General features: G+C 39.6%; 1 protein-coding gene across 1 annotated transcript in view; it reads left to right on the top strand.

Annotated features, from left to right (window-relative positions):
• Sparcl1 (SPARC like 1) overlaps positions 1 to 7,066 on the top strand; it is a 37,186-nt gene extending 30,120 nt beyond the window's left edge. The window contains exons 10-11 of the mRNA XM_048364263.1: positions 982 to 1,130; positions 6,601 to 7,066. Coding sequence (XP_048220220.1) covers positions 982 to 1,130; positions 6,601 to 6,629 — 178 coding nt within the window. The 3' untranslated portion in view covers positions 6,630 to 7,066. The remainder of the gene's footprint in view (positions 1 to 981; positions 1,131 to 6,600) is intronic.
• Positions 7,067 to 22,448: the final 15,382 nt, after the last annotated feature.

Below are 22,448 nucleotides of genomic sequence, written 5' to 3'. Positions count from 1 at the left end.
CCTTCAGAACAGCAGAATACAAGGCCAAGTGTAGTGACACATTTCTATAATGCCAGTTATGCAGGAGAACAAGATGGGGGAAATATCAGTTCAAGGACAGCCTGGATACAAAGTTAATAAGAAAGACAAGCACTGGTGGCTCATGCCTATAATCCTAGGTCCTTGCATGGATGCGGCTTTGAGAATCACAGTTCAAAGCCAGCCCTAAAAGAAAAGTCTACGCTATGTCACCTCCAATTAACTAGCAAAATACTAGACTGAGGTGTGGCTCAAGTGACAGAATGTCATCTGTGAACAAGAAAGCTGACTAGGTGTGAGGGCCCGAGTTCAAGCCCTGGTGTATATATACGTGCGTGCGTACACACACACACACACACACACACGGTATTAATGAAAAAAGTGAACTAGACATGGTGATTCATGTCTGTAATTCCAGATATTCAGGAGACAGAGAAAGGTGAGTTGAAATCCAAGGTTGACAGGGACAAAAGCACACGATCCTATCTAAAAAATAAACTAAATCAAAAAGGGCTTAGGGCATGGCGAAAGTATTACAGTGCTTGCCTAGTGCTCTGAGTTCAAATCCCATAGTTCAAACTTTAGTATTGCTAAGAAAACAGAACAGAATATGGCTACATTTCAGCTCTTACATTTACCTATGCAGTTCCGATTTCCTGTAGAGACTACTTTTCTCATTCTTGATCATAAATTCTCAAGATAATCTGATTGGCCCAACTTGGGTCAAGGGCCTACATCTGGAACAATCCAGTCCAGCTGGTGGTAAGCACTGTGTAAGCTGCATGTACATCGGTGCAAATACTGAGCTTCCACGGAAAATTACAACGCTTGTTTATTGCCCATGCAGACTTTCACTTGGTCTCCACAGCACTCCTGAGGAAGGCCAGCATCCCTGGTGATCTGGAGACTGCAGTGGGCACGCATGCGCTGCTCGTTGACAGGCTGCCCTTTATCTCATTGCAGGGTCCTGACGCACTCGGAGCTGGCTCCCCTGCGAGCGTCGCTGGTGCCCCTGGAGCACTGCATAACCCGTTTCTTCGAGGAGTGCGACCCCAACAAGGACAAGCACATCACCTTGCAGGAATGGGGCCACTGCTTTGGAATTAAAGAAGGTAAATTCATTATCAGCTCAAGAAGGACAGTGTCTTCCCCCACAAAACCCCTGAGGCCTGCAGGCCTGGCAGAGGCGTTCTGCTCGATTGTCTCGGGCTGGTTAGGTCTTAATCTACTTCCTTTATTTATGAGCTGCCATGTTTTCAATAGTCCTACTACGAAGTATGTCCAAAAACCAAGTACTGAAACTGCTCCCAGGATGTAACTCAGTAGTGAATATGAAAATCCTAAGGTAGAGGCTTTATGGATGTAAATTCACTTTCTAACATCCTGCTATGACATGCATGGAGGATGAATTTGCACCCAAGCTGTGAAGAAAAGCTAGTTCATCAGATTTCCAAAACAGAAGTAATCTGGCTGACTTTTGCTGAGATCTGAGGATAGCAGTTCAAAGCCAACCCAGGCAGGAATGTTCATGAAACTAGTTAACCACCAAGATGCCAGAAGTGAAGCTGTAGCTGAAGAGCTAGAGCTCCAGCCTTGAGCAAAAAAGCTAAGGGACAATGCCTAGGCCCTGAGTTCGTGCCTCAGTAACAGCACAAACAAATGAACTCAGGGTATGCAGAATATACTTCAGGGTATGCAGTATACTCCATTTTAACTGGGTAGCAGAAAGAGGTAGTCCTTTTCCTCTACAATGTTAGTCTATGAAAGTAATACAAATAGTGGAAAACATTATTTTTAGCTCATGTATTCAGTCTTTGCTACGTAACAGATGGTCTTGAATTTAGCATTTCAAATCTCACTCTGTTTTCAAGGGTCAGAAATCTAGAAGTAGCTTATTTGAATGGTTCTGAGTTAGAAGCAAGCCTTATTTTAGGATGCTATCAGCCAGCAAGGTATGAAAAAGCTGCTTTGACTCACTCATCTGGTTGTCAGCAGGAAGCTTTTCTCCAGAGAAGAGTGGAGAGAAAGAGAGAGAGAGAGAGAGAGAGAGAGAGAGAGAGAGAGAGAGAGAGAGAGAGAGAGAGAAAGAGACACACACACAGAGAGAGACCAAATTCCATACCATTACTCCTGCTATATTCTGTTGGTCACATTGGACAAGGCTGCAAAATTGTGGGAGAAGACCCTAAGGACTGGGAGATCACTGGCAACTGTCTTGGAACCTGGACCATGTTAGCATTAATATAAAATTAGTAAGCTATTAAGGCCTAGACACATGAAAAATTGTCAAGTTCCTTTCTCACTTCTATTCAACAAGCAGAGTACTTACATAAATTCACTTGTGTGCCTAAAAATAGGTCATAGCTGTGTTTTCTAACTTGCTCCTAAAAGAGATGAAACACACCCGAGCATAGCTCCACCCATCCTGCTCACCCCATCATTATCAAGAGGGGAGGACTTGGCAGCACGGGACATCTTTCTGAATGGCCTTTCATAGGACATGTGGTTTTAAAGGCCTGATAAAAAAGACAAACTTGAATAGAGGCTATCCATTTAGGGAAAATAGTTGGGCTTTTGCAAAACCCCTGGAAGCTCTTCAGCACACCAGCTTGCCTGGCCCAGTCCTGGGAGGTTGTCTAGGAGGAGCAGGAAAGGCTTACAAAATCCAGTGACTTGCAAAGCTCCTAATGAGCTTGTTTATGCACTGTGGTTTGGTTGTTATTATGTTATTTTGAGGAAGGGAAAATTTTGTCACATTAAGAAAAACCAATGAAATAGATATTATTCAGTGAGAATAAGTAAACAAGGTGTAGCTTTGGGGTATAGCTAGGAAATGTTAAAAAAATATCTATTTATGAATGTACCCTTCCATTCCTCAAGGCTGAGAAATTCACAGAAAATCATAATTTTTAGTCAGTGGTTTCCTGAATGTATCTCCTTATGACGAGTATTAGGTAGGATCAAATATCCTAGTTTTGTTGTCAAGTAGCTATGGGCATTATGTGTGGCACTATCCTGTGAGTCTCATTTTTTTTAATCTATATAAGTGGGGTTCAATTAAGTGGTTGAGGAATCTTTATGTGCTCAGCACCCATGGCGTACCATGTATGACATCTCTCCATGTTAATCTTTAGGAAATCTTACCAGTGAGACTAAAAATGTAAATTAGATCATACAGGTCCTACAAAGTCAATTAAAGACATTATCCTAAGAATGCTGGGGAATTACTTGACAACACAGTGATTTCTCTGGGTTTGAATTCAAGAATGAGTCCTCTGGCTACATTATGGAGAAGCTAGAGAACAGCTGAGAAGATGTGCTAAACTCAGACAAGTGATGTGAACTGGAACCAAAAGAGAAATTGTTGGGAAAGACAGAAGTAACATATTCAAGCTATATGTTTTACTAAAGTATATTCAAGATGTACAGCATATAGATAGAAGAAGACAATGATGGGTGGGAAACATGTGGGAGCAAACAGCACACAGTCAAGAAACTGAGAGAAAGAGAAGTACAGTGCATTCTTTTGTGACTTGGGCCAAGCAGAATAACTAAAGGGAGCTTCTACTCAGAGAGAAAAGCCAAGGGATCAATGCAAATTCCATTTGGATAGAAAGGGAACCAAGTACCATTAGTAGTTGAATATATATTTGTTTGCATTTGAAGGCAAAGTTTTGGAAATGAAAAACAGAGAAATTGACACCAGGAAAGAGAGTAAATAGGACAAGGACATTTTGGTAAGTTGTGTGAAAAAGAGTCTAGAGTTGAACACTGAGGAGCAACAACATCTCAATGGATAGACAAGAAGTTTACTAAGGAGAATATACAGTAACTCCTGAAAGTCAGGAAGAAAACTGGAGAACGCTATGTCCAAAGAGGTGTTTTATAGAGAAAGAAGAGATTGACTGTGCTACATGCAAAGACTGAATGTTCATTGGCTGTAGAACTAAGGATATCCTGGTGGAATAGTAAAGGTGAAAGTGGATTCTATCCATTGAGATAGAATGGAAGATGAAAATGAATAAAGAGTGAAGGGTAATTTATCTCTAAGTAACCACCAAAAAGCCAGAAGTGGAGTTGTGGCTCAAGTCGTAGAGTGCTAGCCTTGAGTGAAAAAGCTCAAGGACAGTGACCAAATCTTGGTTCAAGCCCCAGAACCAGCACAAAAAAAGTCAACAGAAATAACCTTTCTAATCTGAACAACTGAAAAAAGACAAAAAGTATGCCTGTAAACAAGTAATTTCATTACTTACAAATGATCTTCCTTTTACAAGTGAAACAAGTATTCAAAGAAATATATTGAAGTCTATATTGACATACTTTCTGGGCTAGTTAAAGATTTATATCTGAACAGGAAAATTATCTTGTAACTCAAACAGGGTACTAGTGTAGTGTGTTTCAAATTAACCTGCTGTAAATAGGTGCTTAACCGTTACTATACAGCTGGGTGGCTACGGCAGTAGGAGTGGTCTTTCCTGCGTTACAGGATGCTGTCTTCTGTGTGGAAACAAGTTCTTCTACAAGTTGCTCAATTGGAGGCGTATTTGAACTGCCATTCTATGTTATATTTGACTTTCCCTACAGCTTAGCATATTTGACAGTCTTCACTGGGTTTCTTCACTCCCCTTAATCTTCCCTTCCTCTAACGGTAATTCTCAACTGTATTACAACTACGTGTAGAGTTGCCTATGCATTACCAATAGGGATTCTGAATCCAGAGGCAAGGATCAACATCACTGGAGATCAAGGAACGTATTCTGAATATAAAGGATTATGAATAAGAACACGTATTTTTAGAGTGAAGGGAAGAAGATGGCAGATGAACAAAGGACAGATTATATATCCCAGAGCAAGACGTGAAGAGCAGCAGGAATCATGAAAGCAGAAATAGAAAAGCATGTAAAGAAAAGTAGGAAAACAGCCCACAGCTTCAATACGGGCTTGCTCTGGGAGTGGGGGTGGGGAAGGAGGCTAAAGCCACAGCCACCATGCAAGCCATGAAGAAGAAAACCCTTACATAGCTCCCCATATCCTGAAGTACTTAGCCAGGTACCTTCTTGAGGTGGGCTTATTGTTTGAGATTGAGTACTCTGGGGACGTGAAGACAAGAAATAGTTACTACCCTGAAGACACTGCCACTAGGTCTAGATAGACAACAACACAAGTAGCAGTCATGGCAAGCGGGAGTGTTAGACATAGACCCTCTGAGAAGGATAAGCATAAGGTAGCTGGGCTTGTGGCGGGTACCATGGCTTCCCGCTGTGGTGGGAGTGAGCTCTATCACCTGAGGATTACTAGGGAGGGAGCTTTAAGTCAGAGCCTGTGGCCAGCAGATTGCTCAGCTGGCAGAACTACCTGCTGCATGTGTTTGCTTGCAAGTCTGGACTGAGCACTGAGCTTAAGTCTGGAAGATGGCTTGGTTTCCTCAACCCCCTCTCTCCCATAGTGTTTCACTGCCAGGTGGGACTTGAAGGTCCTGAAGCCAGCAGAGAAAGTGGCAGATGCCTTAATTCTCCTCCTCTGGCACAAACATCAGTTCTTGTTTGTTTCCCTTACTCTTCAATACACTCCAGAGACATGCCATGGGTTTGGATGTTTGCCACTCCTGGGTACATAAACTAGGGGAAAGCCGGGAGTGGAGTTGTGTGGCTCAAGTGGTAGTTTCCAGCGGTGAGCGAAGAAGCTAAGGGATACCACCCAGGCTCTGAGTTCAAGCTCCAGTTCCAGCACATACACACCCCCACCCCACCCCCTCACAGTACATTATAATAAGCATGTATGGAAATATCACAATATAAGCCCTTCAGAAAACTAAATTATGCAAATTGCATGTATGTATATGTATGTGGCATATCTACACAATGGGCTTTTTATTTAGCCATAAAGAAGAACAAAATAATATCATTTTCAGGAATATGGATAGAACTGGACATCAGCGTGTTAAGCTAAAATAAGTCAGAGTTAGAAGGAGCAGCAGTGCATCTTTTGTTTCATATGTGGAATCTTTTAAGAAAGACATGAAAGGGGCTGGGGATATGGCCTAGTGGCAAGAGAGCTTGCCTCGTATACATGAGGCCCTGGGTTCGATTCCCCAGCACCACATATACAGAAAATGGCCAGAAGTGGCGCTGTGGCTCAAGTGGCAGAGTGCTAGCCTTGAGCAAAAGGAAGCCAGGGACAGTGCTCAGGCTCTGAGTCCAAGGCCCAGGACTGGCCAAAAAAAAAGAAAGAAAAAAAAAAAAAGAAAGAAAGACATGAAAGTAGTAGGGGAACTCCAGGGGAAGAGGTTGGGGACCACTGGTGGATGGGGGACAAGAGAAAGAAATGGGGTGAGTATAATCAAAGTACATTGTGTATGAACATGTCATGACACCCATTGTTTTGTACAATTAATATGCGCTCGTAAAAGAGTAAAAATATGAAAGAAAGAAAATACATTTTCACATTTTTCTATGTGATGTCGATGTTATACTGGGACTGAGCATCATATTTCTAGGCATTCCCCTAGCTATGACACTGATTGTTTCTGCTACTTCTCTAACAACGTTCTAAAAGTCTTTTGTTTTGTTTTTGTTTTTACAGAAGACATAGATGAAAACCTCTTGTTTTGAATTCAGATTTGAAAGAACTCAAGCCTTCCAACATCCTCCTCTTGTTTAAGCATGTCTGAAATACATGCAGCCGGACGAGTAGATTTATAGTTAGCAAACTGTTTGCATGTAAGAGAAGACAATGAGAGCAATTGCTTGATAATTAAGTATATGCGCCAAGCATGCAACATTACCCTAAGAAATAAAACCATAAAATGAAGTAAAGGCAATGCACATAGAAGAAATGCACACTATTTTAGAACAAGAGTTTGACTCACAGTAATTTCACTTGGGGCATTAACTTTTAAGGTAATTACTAATTATAAAACTTGAAAAATATTATGTGTTCATATTGTCCATCACATATACGTCAAGAAGACAGAACATGGTGTTTTATGCTTAATATGTATCACAATCAATATCTTAATAACGTAATAAAGAGTCTATAAAATTCTAAAGGCCTTTTCAAGTTTTTTGACAATCCAGTGTCAAAGCCCAAACCAAAGAGTATACTTCATAGAAAATTATAATTGTGCATCCTAGACCTTACTACTTGAAAATAAAGTGAGTGAAACTGGACAAAAAGTACAAGACATGCCAGTTGCCAGTGGCAACTGAAATCCTCCTGAAATCCCAGCTATTCAAGAGGCCAAGATTTGAGGATCATGGTGTGAAACCAACCTTCTGGGAAAACAGAGCCAAAGATTCATCTCTAATTAACTAGCAAAAAGCCAGAAATAGAGCTATGGCTCAAGTGGTAGAACATTAATGATGGGCAAATTAAGCAAGAGTGCCAAGGCCCTGAGTTCAAGCCCTAGTACCAGCACCAGAAAAGGAAAGAAAAGTAAGACACATTCTCCATGGTTAAGAATGGCTCAGTTATAAAATAGTAGCTGCTCATGGACGCTCTCCATTATGGTATGAGTTAAAGGTTGAGAAATTGAATTCAAGTGCTTTTTAACCAAATTCAGTTTAAAATGTGGATGATCATAGCATTGCTCAATCCACTTAATTGTATCTTTTTACATTTGTGCTTTAGTATTTGGAGCCAGAAGCTCTGCAAAATGTCCACAGTTTCATTGTCTCAAAATAAAGATAATATAGCTGGGTGCCACTGGCTCATTTCTGTAATCCTCACTACTCAGGAGGCTGACATCTGAGGATTACAGCTCTGATCCAACCTGGACAGAAGAGTCCAGTCTAATTATCTGTACACACACACACACACACACACACACACACACACACACACGAAACTAATGTAAAGGTAAACAGACAGGTGAATAATAACCCCAAGTGTGTCACAGAAAGTATGTCCCGATTTGAGCTCTTCTTTGGTGACTATTAGGTTAAAAATCAGATCACAAAAATATAAATAATACCATGTAGTTTTCAGTATTCTAAGGTCTGGAACAAAGAAATTGTCAGACAGGCTCTAGTGGCTCATACCTGTAATCCTAGCTACTCAGGAGGCTGAGATCTGAGGATCACAGTTTGAAGCTAGTTCTGGCAAGAAGAGTCCCTGAGACTCTTACCTCCAATTAACCACCAGAAAACCAGAAGTGGCTCTGTGGCTCGAAGTGCTAGAGCACTAGCTATGAGCAGAAAAGCTCAGGGATGACATCCAAGCCCTGAGTTCAAGCCTCACAACAAAAAAATAGAATCAAGGGGGCTGGGGATATAGCCTAGTGGCAAGAGTGCCTGCCTCGGATACACGAGGCCCTAGGTTCGATTCCCCAGCACCACATATACAGAAAATGGCCAGAAGCGGCGCTGTGGCTCAAGTGGCAGAGTGCTAGCCTTGAGCGGGAAGAAGCCAGGGACAGTGCTCAGGCCCTGAGTCCAAGGCCCAGGACTGGCCAAAAAAAAAAAAAAAAATAGAATCAAAAAAGAAATTGTCATTGATCTTATAATATTTGAAAAAGGGGTTTCAAACATTTTGTCCTATCTGAAATTATATATTTACATATATACAAATTCCATCACTTGTTTATGTCTGCTACCTGCTTCCTTTATTCTTTCCACAACCTTCAATTATTTTTATATCTTTTCTTAACTCAGTAAGTCACTCATTTGACCCAGAACCACATTAAACTATGTCCTTTTCAAATAATTATCTTCTATTTGATTATTCAAAATCTAATTATTTGCTACTATTTTCCAATGTAGAAATAACTTAAAATTATCCCAAATTTTAGAATGTTTTGTACATGCAAATTGAAATATATTAACTAACTAAAAGCCAAGTTTTAGAAATCAAGTCTTAGAAACCATGTTTTATAATTAAAAACAGTACTTAGAAGTATTACTTTCACCTAACTTATTTTTCACTCTTGGGCAACTTTTAAAATGTTCAAACATTTGAATGCTCAATGGTTTTAATGAAAAATGATTTAATGCTGAGGACATCATCTAAACATTTATTCCACTTTTTTTTTAATTTGAAGATGGTTTTCCTCTTGACATAAAAATAGGTAACAATAGAAACTTTTGACTCAAATTTCTTTATCAGTTAAGATTTTATGTTTAATCCAAAATGACACATTATAGGAGCACTTTTAATGTTCTTGATGATTACCATTTTTAATTATTGGTTGGTTGTGATGAAGATTTACACTGACCCCAACCAAGGAGAGACAGTTGTTTTCTCAGTAACCAGTCTTTGAGCCTAGCTCTATGTAATGGAGATATTTTAGAAGTTAGAGATCCTGGTCAGGAACCTATTCCACTTCGTTGTGAATATTGTGACTCATGCTGCCTGTGACCATTACGGCATTAGTAATAGAGCTTAAATACTAGATGTGCCCAGGAAGTCTAGGAGTTCACACTGCTTCCCGAATCTGCTGCTCTGGGAGCCATTTGAAGCAAAGGTAACTAAGATATAATTTCTACTGATTCGAGATAAAATGGTGTGAGATATTCTTGTGTTGGGTAGTTTGATGATTTCTATCAAATCCACTGATGAAAGGAAATAGTTATTTCAAGGGGTTGAATCCAGAAGGAAGAACAATATGAAAGAAAGACACAGAAAATAAAGAGAGTGGGACTAATAGTCTAAATTCAGTCAAACCAATGTAGCACTGAGATAAAAATTGAGTTTTAAATACAAACTAGCTGAAGAATAATTTATATGCAAGTAAGTATAACTTGCCTCAAACATTCGGACAAGTCTAATTAAGTTTATGAGCTAGGTGCTGGTGGTTCATGCCTCTAACCCTAGCTACTCAAGAGGCTGAGATCTGAGGATCACAATTCAAAGCCAGCTCAGGTAGGTAAGTCCGTGAGACTCCTATTTTCAATTAACCACCAGAAGAGCCAGAAGTGGAGCTGTGGCTCTAGTGCTACATTTGAAGAGAAGGAGAATAGCTCAGGGACAGTGCCCTGGCCCTCAGTTCAAGCCCTAGGACTGGCACAAAAAAAGAAAGAACAAAAGAAAGGAAAGAAGGAAAGAAGGAAGGAAGGAAAGAAGGAAGGAAGGAAGGAAAGAAGGAAGGAAGGAAGGAAGGAAGGAAGGAAGGAAAGAAGGAAGGAAGGAAGGAAGGAAGGAAGGAGAGAAAGAATATAAAGTAGTTTTTCTCCAAAAATCAAACATTACAGTGATTTGGTCAAATTCACAGAGTAAGTTCACTTAAATTAAGTGTATTTTTTTTCTTTTTTTGCAACTGTGGGGCTTGAACTCAAGGCACAGGAGCTGTCCCTAAGTGTTTTTTTTTTGTTGTTGTTTTGTTTTGTTTTGTTTTCTCAAAGTTACCACTCTACCACTTTAAGCACAGCGCCACTTCTGGTTTTTGTGTGGTTTATTAGAGATAACAGTCTCTTGGAGACATTTCTGCTTGGCCTGGCTTTGAACCATAATCCTCATATCTCAGCCTCCTGAGTAGCTAGGATTACAGGCATGAGCCACTGGCACTCAGTTTAAATTAAATGTAACTTGTGAAACACATGAAGGTTTACTTTCAGAATCAACAGACTGGTAAAGGCCATGTTGAATTACTTTATTGAATTCACTCATATTGTGCTTATATTCTGGCTAAGAAATGGTACTGTTCCCACAACATCCATACCTCTAGGAGGACTGATAAGTCTTAAGCTCTCTATGAATATGTGTTTTACATACAGTTGTCCTTTCATTTTAGCTAGTGATGATGGGTAGGCGTTTCATCACAACATGAAGTTAGATTTGTGTACCGAGAGCACAAACTCAAATAACTTCAGGGGCTGAAAAGTGTAAGGAAGAGTGGAATATTCTGAGCCCATCAGTGTCCTGTCCTGTCAAAAGGCATTGAAAGTTTTTTGACATGCTCTTCTAACCTTACACACCTGCCTGGAGTCAGAAGTCAGCCTGACTGATCTTAACAGTTGACAATGGAAACAAAACTCAGAAACAAAAAAAGTAGCCGTGATCTCCTCCCCCTTCAATTCCAGGCTCTCCCTCATCATGGAACTGCTTATCCTGGCCGGCCTTTTGTGCACTTCTGCTGCCTTGCCCATCCCTGTGAGTACCTTCTCCTCACTCAGGTTCAGACTTGGGGGGTTCTGAGCTAGAAAGCATCTCCTCCCCTTTCTTTCACTACACAGGAAAGTCATAGGACCAGACACTCACACCCTTCCTCTGTCCCAAGGCCTTGCCGGGTTCCAATCCCAGCTCTGTGTTACCATGTGCTAGCTGAGTGGCCGTAAGCAAGAAGCTAACCCGTGCTTTCCTGGTCTATGGAATGAGTTATAAAAATGATCTTGGAACGATGCGAAGGTGATTATAAGTAAATGAACACTTCAAAAGCACTTAAAATTCCTAACTGAAACAGGAAATTCTTAGAAGCCTCAGCACTATAAAACAAGGCCCAAGTCTAAATTACACCGCTGAAGAAGTTCATGTGACTCCAGTTCTCTGCTTTCTCCTCTCTCCTCACTCTTGTTGGCAGTACTAGAACTTGAGCTCAGGGTTTGGCACTTGCTTGCCAGGTGTTCTACCATTTCAGCCATATTCTCCCAGATCTTTTTGCTCTGGTTATATTTGATCTAGGATCTCATTTTTTGCCTAGACCACAGTCCTTGGATTTATACTTCCTGCCATAGCTGGATAACAGACAAACGTCATTCTGCCCAACTACTTATTTTTCTTAATTTTGTCTTACCCTGTCTGGGACCTGTGGTTCTCTTGGTCTCTGTCTCCAGCACAGCTGAAGTCACAGAAGCACACTCTGCTTTTGGCTTAAAGGGGGTCTGGAGAACTTCTTGTCCCAGCTGGTCTCAGACTGCAAGTTTCTCAGGAAAATGGGCAGGTGTGAGCCACCAGCACCATGCAGAGGTGCTCTGACATGAAGCAATTATCCCCTTTTGCATCTGATTTTATAGAAAGCAATATTTAAGGCTACCTCCACTGGTTACATTATGATGTATGTAAAGGCTTCTGTCTGAATACAGTCCACTATACAGATGAATCCTGAAAAGATTCTACATGGAGAAGTCTTCAAAAATCTAGGTTTGGAAAACCACATTTGGGTAACAATTCTAGCTGGGCACTGGTGGCTCACACCTCTAATCCTATCTACTCAGGAGGCTGAGATCTGAAGGATTGAACCAAACCAATGTGAGCAGAAAAGTCTGCAAGTTTCCATGTCTAATATATCAGCAAAAGGCTGAGCTGGAGGCATGGCTCAATGGGTAGAATGCCAGTCAGGTGTGCCTTGAGTTAAAATCTATCCAATAGGCCCCCCAAAAAGAAAAAAGAATCAAAACTTCTAGAAAGATTTCTGTGCCTGTTTTTGTGCATTGATATATGCTTACTTTTCTTCTGAGAAAACAATTAGGAATGAAATAGCTGAATGTTCTCAATGCATTTTGTTTTCAATACTAGGGTTTGAACTTGGCCTCATACTTGCTAGGCAAATGTAAAACCCATCCTCTGGGTAACAAACCTAATTTGTTTCTTTAGATCACAAACTTTGTTTTGCCAATGATACCAGTATTGTTGTTGGTCTGTTGTGGCTTTTTGTGGTGCTAGGGATCAAGCCCAGGACTTTGTATATGTTCAGCAAGCACTTTTCACTGAGCTATATCTACCCCCAGCTTGACAAGTATTTTTAATTATCTAAATCATCAAACAAGTCACATTTCCTATTCCTTTAAGATTATTCTTAGTAGTACATATACTTCATTAATTCTAAGATGCCGTCTCTCATAGCTTAGTGTCTTGGAAATTGAGATGCATCTCACAGACATGAGATAAAGCCTCTATTTTTAACCCTCATTTTTATTAGTACCAATTGGTTTGTTAGAAAGGTGTTTGATTTCTACATGTACATACATGTTCACAATGTACCTTGGTCAAACTCACCTTCTCATCTTTTCTGTCATCCCTCTTATCCCCTTCCCAAACTAATCTCAACAAGCCTCATCCCATTTTCACACACGCACATAATGTAATTTGACCATGTGTACCCTCCTTCACCATCTCTGGTAATCTTCCCACTAAAGTGTCAATTTATGAGTAGCATTTTCTTTTTTTGTCATATACAATAATGTGTTTTTACAATAACATCTTAAAATATGTGCAACATTGCAGTCCTAGAAAACCATTAACTTCGCCTTAACAGACCTTTTGCTGTGCATGGACTCTAGCCACACCTTCCACATCTGTATGGAGAAAACCTATACATTGGGGCTGGGGATATAGCCTAGTGGCAAGAGTGCCTGCCTCGGATACACGAGGCCCTAGGTTCGATTCCCCAGCACCACATATACAGAAAACGGCCAGAAGCGGCGCTGTGGCTCAAGTGGCAGAGTGCTAGCCTTGAGCGGGAAGAAGCCAGGGACAGTGCTCAGGCCCTGAGTCCAAGGCCCAGGACTGGCCAAAAAAAAAAAAAAAAAAAAAAAAAAAACCTATACATCCTCCTCACATAATCCTAGCTACTCAGAAGGCTGGGATCTGAGGATCATGAGATTCAAAGCCAGAAAAATGGAAGTGGCTCTGTGGCTCAAAGTGGTAGAGCTCTAGCCTTGAGCTGAAGAGCTCAGGGACAGCACCCAGGCCCAGAGTTCACGCTCCATGACCAAAAATAATAATTTTTTAAAAACCTGTAAGTCCTATCTATGTAATGGGTTGTAGCCTGAATATGTAGGCCACCATCTCCTCTGCATGTTCTGTGACAAAGGAACTCCTGAGGGAATAAGGAATCTTGCAAAATTGGTGTTTGAGGATACAAAGTTTAAGTTCACCCTCCTATATACTTCCTATACTTTGAACTTGTAGTGGAAACTAAATGAAGCACATTTCAAGCATTTTTAAGGCATGCAAAAAATAATCTTAATATAAATAAATGCATTCTTTGGATAAAAGTTTAAAAGCAAAAGGGATTTCGTGTTTTAAATTATTGGACAAAATGAACTCAACTTCTCCCTATTGAACCTTTTTATTTTGGTTTTATTTTGGAGGTGGTGCTAGGTCATGCTCAATCAGTGTTTTTTTGTTTTTGTTTTTGTTTTTTATCGATTCCTCAGTCCAAAGCTCTTTTTAGTAATTTATGTGCTACCACATGCTGCTTACCTTATTGCTTTATCATTTTGCAAGGTGAATCTATCTGGAGGAAGTTCCAGTGAGCAGGTACATGTCTAGTTATACTTTTAAAAGATATTTGTCATTTTATAGGTTTGTAACTGTCCAAAATGACTGACATTACTTTTCTTCTCATAGAGATTTAACTTTTACCCACAACAAGTACCACCATTTTTCCCTCCGTTCTCATTTCCCCAGGCACCACAGCTGGTAAGCATGGGTTTGGGCAATCTCAAAATCATTTGGGTCATGGCCGTGAAATTGATCATATACAGATTGATCATACAGAAATATGAGGCTTTAGAAGGAAAGGTTTTGGCTGTTACATTCTTCTACTGGCACAGCTTGTGGGGTGTGCGACCAGGAGTAGCAAATGTGCCCTCAAATCATCAGTAACCTCCTCCCAGGCCTCATTAGATGACTATCTTGGGTCAGTATAATCAACTTGCCCCAAGCTGATCACTTTGACCTTTGGCATTACAAAGAGTACTAACCTCCTCCTCAGATATTCATTCTTCTGCTTCTAACAAATTACATTACTGCTTTCTAGTTTCAAAAAGCAAGTTTTCCCATATTTCTATGAACTTTTTCTCAAAAGACAGTGAAAGGACTGCTGTTCCTGATAGCTTTTTCAATAAACTCCAGAACAATATTAAATACATGGGAGTTCCCTTCAATCCTGTAGGAGAGGACATCTTCAGTCAATGTTCACTGTCTGTAAGATGTAATCGGCTCACTGGTGTCAAAAATACAAATGGCATCAGGTAAGTTCATAATCTGCTGAGGAAGAATCACAAATGAAATGCAATGTAGCTTAAGTGCTACAAATGCAAAAATACAAGGCTAGTTAGGCTGTGGGCAGACTTCACAAAGCAGGCATACTTGAGCCAGGCTGGGGAGGAGGAGAAGGTAGAGGAATGTGCGTCGCATGGGACTAGGGGAAATATGGCCACCACACTGAGGTGAACACAGCGGTGCAACACCATAATGAATTTGGACAGTATTTAAGAAGTGATGTTTCCAAAAATATACTCATGTTCTGCAGTAGCATCCTGCTACAGTTCTTGTCAGACTCCTATGTATTCTTACACACATGATTTTGTATTCATTTCACTTTATGTCTCAGTGTAATAAATACCTCACCACATAGTTCCAAATGTTCCCCACTTGTGAGTAGTCTTTGGAAATTGGCCACTGAAATTACCCTCAATAGAATATTTCTTTCCCTTTAGTGGTTTCACATATCAAATCCTAGCCACTTAATTTCTAGGTTCTTGCATTTGTAATTAAGTACTGATTATTTTGGTTATAGGTGGGGTTGAGGTGCATTGTTTTCTTTTTCTTTGGCTTTTTTTTGGCTGAAATTTAGTAAGATTTGTTTTAAGTTTGCACAAATCCCTAACGTCTTGGTTGACCATTAGAATTCAGCCACCTTAATTAACATCATTTGCGTTCATGCTGTTTGTGGGTGTGTGCCTGCTGTTTGGGGGAAGAGGGGTTTAAGTAGGAATTATTACCATAATGGCTCAATGTTAAGGAATAGAATTATATTGTCAACTATGTCAACAAATTAAAGGGAAAATGATAAAGTTCTCTACTGCCATATATTTAAAATTATGCAACTGTGATAGTGTCAGGGACATTTGAAATGGAAACTTCCTACCACTAGATGGCAGAATGGTATTTAAAAGCAGGCAAAGACTGAACCCAACTGTAGAGAAATGTGGACTTGCAGTAATCATCAACAAGGACACAAAACAGAATACTGGGTTTCATGAATCCAGCAACATAACCATATTTCTTTAAAAACAAACAAACAAACACGACAGAATCCTGAGCTTCCTAGGGATAATGTCGTGTTTACTGCTATCCCTAGGCCTAGACACAAACTGCTCAATACACACAATGTGTATGGATGCATATATATATATATATATATATATATATATATACATGGATGGGTGGAAGGACAAGGAAATGAAGACAAAAAACAAAAGCTAAAAGGAAATGTTCATAATGTATTTTATTTACAATTCCCTTTTTTTCTTTGCATAGATTCCAATTCCTTTTCCTTTTCCAAATCAGGTAATTATACATAAAACTTCTTTTAAGAAAGTATTTATGTTTGGAAAGGTCACAATGAAATCCTGTACAAATAATGGTGCTAATGAAATATGTATTAATAAGAAGTTAGGCGGGCTGGGGATATGGCCTAGTGGCAAGAGTGCTTGCCTTGTATACATGAAGCCCTGGGTTCAATTCCCCAGCACCACGTATACAGAAAACGGCCAGAAGTGGCGCTGTGACTCAAGTGGCAGAGTGCTAGCCTTGAGCAAAAAGAAGCCAGGGACAGTGCTCAGGCCCTGAGTCCAAGCCCCAGGACTGGCCTAAATAAATAAATAAATAAATAAATAATAAAAAAATAAACTAAAAAAAAAATAAGAAGTTAGGTGAGCTGGGCACTGGTGGCTCATATCTGTAATCCTAACTACCCAGGAGACTAAGATCTGAAAACCAAGGTTTAAAATCAGCCAGTGCAAGAAGAGAAAAAAATAAAATAAGCCAGTGCAGACAATTCCATGACAGCGGGCACCAGTGGCTTGCGCTTGTAATCCCAGCTAGTCAGGAAGCTGAGATCTGAGGATTGAAGCCAGCCTGACCAGAACAGTCTCCATGAGACTCTTATCTCCAATTAACCACTCAAAAACCAGAAGTGGCGCTGTGGCTCAAGTAGTAGAGCACTAGCCTTGAGCAGAAAGAGGTTCAGGGACAGCACCCAGGCTTTGAGTTCAAGCCCCACAACCAACGGGAAAAAAAAAAAAAAAAAAGGAAAGGAGGGAGGGCCCATGAGATTCTTATCTCCAGCTAACCAGCAAAAAAAAAAAAAAAAAAAAAAATCCTAAGTGGAGCTTTGGCTAAAGGGGTAGAGTACTAGCCTTGAGTAAAAAAGCCAAGCAAGAGTGTGAAGCCTGGAGTTCAACCCCTAATACAGGCAAAAAAAAAAAATAATACAAATAAAAACTTGAAAATCTTCTAGATTTAAACTGAAGAATTTGATAACTAATAATTAATAACTGTCTTTACAAACCATTATTGGTATTTTATCTGATTTGAACAACAGAATGTACAAAATTCATATGCCTTTAGAAAACACAACTACTTATGCCCTGAAACATTCTGTGATTATATAAACAGCAACTGGTAGAAAACATTTAATTTGAAATCAAAGACTGGGGAACTGCTGCTGTGATTTTTTTTTTTTTTGAGTAATCAGAATCCTTGAGCCTTACTTTCCATCTTCTAGAATACAAATGAAAACGATATAAAGTCTATTGTACCCCTACAATGTTGTACCTACATTTGTCATTAATGTAGGATGTGTGTGTGTGTGTGTGTGTGTGCTGATACCAGTGCTTGAACTCAGGGCCTCACACTCTCACTCAACGTTTTCGTGACTGACACTTTACCACCTGAGCCATATTTCCAGTCCAGCCTTTTCGCTGGTTAGTTGGAGAGAAGAGTAGCACAGACTCTTCAGCCCCATATTGGCTTTACATTTCAACCTCAGATCTCACACTCCTGGGTTAGGATGGTAAGGAATGAGCCACCACAGGTGCCAGTGGCTGGTGCCTGTAACCCTAGCTAGGCAGGAGGCTCAGGTCTGAGGATCATCTTTTGAAGCCAGCCGGGGCAAGAAAGTCTGTGAGACTCTTATCTCCACTTAGATCAGAAAAAGCCCTAAGTGGCACAAGTGTCTCAGGTGATGAGCGTGCTAACCTTGAGAAAAAGGAGCACAGGGATGTGCCCAGGCCCACGGTTCAAGCCTCAGAACCAGCAAAATAGAACAAATAAAATATAAAAGAATGAGGTACCAGAACCTAACAAAGAATAAATTCTTACTGAAATATAACTTGTCCCAGAAGCCTTTGAAATGATTTTTAAGGTTACGATCATGTAATAAACTAGGTTTATATTTTGCTTTTGACAAATTTTTGTTGATATAGTGATAACTACATATGAGATTGACTTAAAACCCCCAAAAGAAAAGTGTACAATAGAGCTTATTAATTTTGAATGTTTTAAATGCTACTTCTATTGAAATTGCAAGTTACAGTACTACTAAAGCTTTGTTTCATAAAACTTGCTTTAAAAAACAGAATTTTTCCAACCTAGTAACTTAAAATCTAGGCTCAATAATCTTCACAAGAAGTCCCTTCTATGGTTGGAGCCCACAAACGAAAATGTGAACTAGAGGTAAGGTATGACACACGCCTGATAGCCAAGCTCTCAGGAGATGGGAAAATTGAGAATTTGCCTGGGATATTGAGCTGGAGAGACCTTGTCTCAAAAATGAAAACAATTTAAAAAGAGAGAGAGAGAAGTATAGACTACATGCTTCCAGAGATGAGTTTAGAAAAGAGGCAGAGGAAAGTATTTAACATTATCAGTAAATATGAATCTTAATTATAGGATTTTAGAAAATACAGAGTCCCCAAAGGCATTCTTTCCACTTACCAAGCTAGTATAAAATTATAAAACAGGAAAAAGTTAAAATGCCGAATCATAACTGATTGCTTTGTTTCCTTTATTCTAGACCTTGACACCTAACCAGTTTATAACGGTAAATATACTTATCCCTGTTAATCTATAAAGTCCATAAAAATGTCACATTTAATCCTACAGAAGATGCACTGGTTCATTCTAACTATTCAAGCACATAATAATGTACAGCTGTGTGAATGTAGCCAAAATATAACCACAATATATGGGAATTCTACATCCACTCAGTCCATCCAAACTACGAATGGACATAATTATTTCTTCTTTCATTTATGAACATTGAGAGTGAAGAACAGTGAGTGTTACAGAAAAAAAACTACTTGTGAATAGAAACATCGATTTGGTTATTTCTTTACTAATGAAAAATTAGCACAAAACACAATGCATCAAGCATTCTCTAAATCCCAAAACATGTTTTTTGATAAACTTCACAGAATTCAACTTTTTAATGAGTTCCATTATTAGCACAATGAGTTTCTCAGAATCTAAGTTTAGGAAAATATAGTACTTAATGTAGCTATAAAAGATAACACTACCATCTCTGTGTCTAAAACATAACTTTCAGTTGAGCACCAATAATCCTAGCTGCTTGCAAGGTTAAGATCTTAGGATTATGGTTCAAAGCCAGCCTGAATAGGAGAGCCCATGAGACTCTTATCTTAATTTTTTTTTTTTCTTGGCCAGTCCTGGGCCTTGGACTCAGGGCCTGAGCACTGTCCCTGGCTTCTTCCCGCTCAAGGCTAGCACTCTGCCACTTGAGCCACAGCGCCGCTTCTGGCTGTTTTCTGTATATGTGGTGCTGGGGAATCGAACCTAGGGCCTCGTGTATCCGAGGCAGGCACTCTTGCCACTAGGCTATATCCCCAGCCCCTCTTATCTTAATTTAACTATCCAAAAACCTGAAGTGGAGCTGTAGCTCAAAGTGATCACTAGCCTTGAGCAGAAAAGCTCCAGGACAGTTCAAGCCTGGAGTTCAAGCCCGAAAACCAACAAAAACAAAAGATAATTACTCCGTGTAAACATTTCTGAAATCAGGACACATCTCAGGGTAGTCAAAATACACATAATCTAAGATATGCTCTTTTCACAATGTTATAATGAAATAGAACATTTATAGTTCATGATATCATAAACTCATGGAAATGCAGTGCTTTTTTTTTTAACTTTTTTGTATAAAGGTGACATACAGAAGGGGTTACAGTTACATAGATCAGTAATGAGTTTTCTTTTCACCCCTTCCCTCACTCTCTTCCAATTTCTCCCTCCCATCCCTACCAAAAGTTGTATAACTCTTTTTCAACAGTATCCAATGAGTACTACTATAGTGTCCAATGAGTACTACTGCTGCATTTGTTCACGCTTTTCCCTCTCTTTCTGTGCCTTCCTTACCCTCCCAAAGACAAATAAACGAACATACTAGACAACAAAGGAAAAAGTCTGGGGGCTGGGAATGTGGCTTAGTGTTAGAGTGCTTGCCTAGCATGCATGAAGCCCTTGGTTCCATTCCTCAGCACCGCATAAACAGAAAAAGCTGGAAGTGGCGCTGTGGCTCAGGTCGTTTAGTGCTAGCCTTGAGTAAAAGGAAGCCAGGGACAGTGCTCAGGCCCTGAATTGAAGCCCCAGGATTGGGGGGGGGGGGGGAAGAAAAGAAAAAGTCTGAATTTTTAAAATTTATTTTATTTTTGTCAGTCATGGGGCTTCAACTCAGGGTCGGGTGCTGTTAACACTTTGAGCTTTATCATCACTTCTGGTTTTCTGGTGGTTAATTGGAGCTAAGAGTCTCACTGACTCTCTAGCCCAGGCTTAGTTTTGAACCACTAACCTCAGATCTCAGCCTCCTGAGTAGCTAGGGTTAAAGGTGGGAGCCACCACCGCCTAGCCAAATGCTTATTTCAACAGTCATAGTAAATTTTTCCTGACAAAGGAATTTCCCAGGATTTTCTAATGTGAGTACCAGGCCAAGATGCACTCAGACGTGGGAACTGGGGGTGCCTCCATGTGAGAACCTCTCTATACCCACTATGGAACAATCCCAACACTTCCCTTCCTCCCTCTGGCTGAGAGAAGACATTCCCACCATGAGCCTTAATCATTTTTCGTGCCTGAGAGAAAACGTTTCTTCAATACAGCTTGTTCAAGTAACCATGAAAGCATTTTTTTTTTTAATGTGCCAGGGAACTTAAGACCCAACAGTAATTTCTGAGCCTAGAATAACCTGTCTGAATTCAATTAATGTGTGTTCTTCCTATAGCCCATTCTTTTTACCAACATTATAGCCCATTTTCAAAGGCAAATCATAGTCTCTCATTATGTATTTTAGAAACTACCTATAAGATTGATAATTACAAAATTAGCAACTTCACCTTTACATTCAAATATGGCCTAGAGTCTGATTTCATCTGCGCTACTGAACTAGCTTTATAAACATAGTACATCTATTTGAAAGGTAAATATTGACTTTTCTAAGACATTTGACTCATTCATATTACTTGTTTTTCAGTAGTGTTAGTATCCTCACAGAATAAATTAGAAAATTCCCTCCCTCACTCCTCCCCTACCTATCTTTCCTGTTTGTTCTTGTCCTTCTTCCCTTCTTCCCTCCCTTTCCTCTTCCTTTCCCCTACCTCCATATTAGTAGGAGAGGAAGCAGGAAAAGGCATTCTAAGAGAATAAACACAATACTAACCAGAGTATTGTTCATACCTAAGAACTGACATAGTTATGCAGTGTTTTGCTTAAATATTCTTACATATGTTCTTAGATACCATTCAAGTAGAGAGTTTCACCATTTAGAGTGGATTTGTAGGGCAAACTGCTGACCTCCTAAAACAGAAGGTACACATGGAAACTACAAAGCAAAACTTTTCCAATAAAACAGAATGCAAGCAAATCTTCAAAAAACAACTGTGTATTCATGATTGCCCTGAAATTTCTGTTCAAATATCTCACCAGGAAAATAAGATCTGTATTTATATTATCTGTCACTAACTAAACATGGCACTTGCATAAAAGTGTACACAGTATGTTTCTCCAAGCCAGTTCCCTAACTTTCAATCATAGTGAGACAGTTAGAAGACAGAAGAAAACATGCTAATGAATTAAAGGAATTTTCTAGATACTGCATCTTCACTTTAAACTCATATCATGTAATAACATACTAATAAAGTTACTCAATAATAAAAGCCATATCATGCACAGAAGATTTTAACCTACATAAACTAAATATGTAAAAAAAAAAAAAATAAACCCACTGGAGGAAAGCAAGGGGGTGACATTGTCAAAAAGAAATGTACTCCTTATCTGACTTACAAAACAGTAACCCTTCTGTATAACACCTCATAATAACACAATTATATATTACTGCTACTACTGCTACTACTACTAATAAAGCTTACCAATAATACTGATCATTGGTTTTTCTTTCACAGTTAATCACTTCTATTCTGAATCAACTGGGGGTAAGTCCCTAGTTTTATGCTATTACTAATTACATATTTACTGGATGGATGACAGACAGTGTCTTATTCACTTTTCTTACTTTCTAGGGTTTCCTTGGGGTAAGACTTTGTTTGATTATATTGACCAAAGTAAGTGACAATCAATGTCAAAGAAGGTAAGAATAACTTCTCTGGACAGCAAAAACATATATGCAAATCCAATCCAACTGACCCACCCAATTGGAACCCAACTTCTCCAAAACCTTTCGATCAAGGTTTCTGCATATC

Source organism: Perognathus longimembris, chromosome 16, assembly GCF_023159225.1.
Source record: "Perognathus longimembris pacificus isolate PPM17 chromosome 16, ASM2315922v1, whole genome shotgun sequence".
In the NCBI taxonomy this organism is placed as follows: Eukaryota; Metazoa; Chordata; class Mammalia; order Rodentia; family Heteromyidae; genus Perognathus; species Perognathus longimembris.
This window is presented reverse-complemented; position numbering and strand designations above follow the sequence as displayed.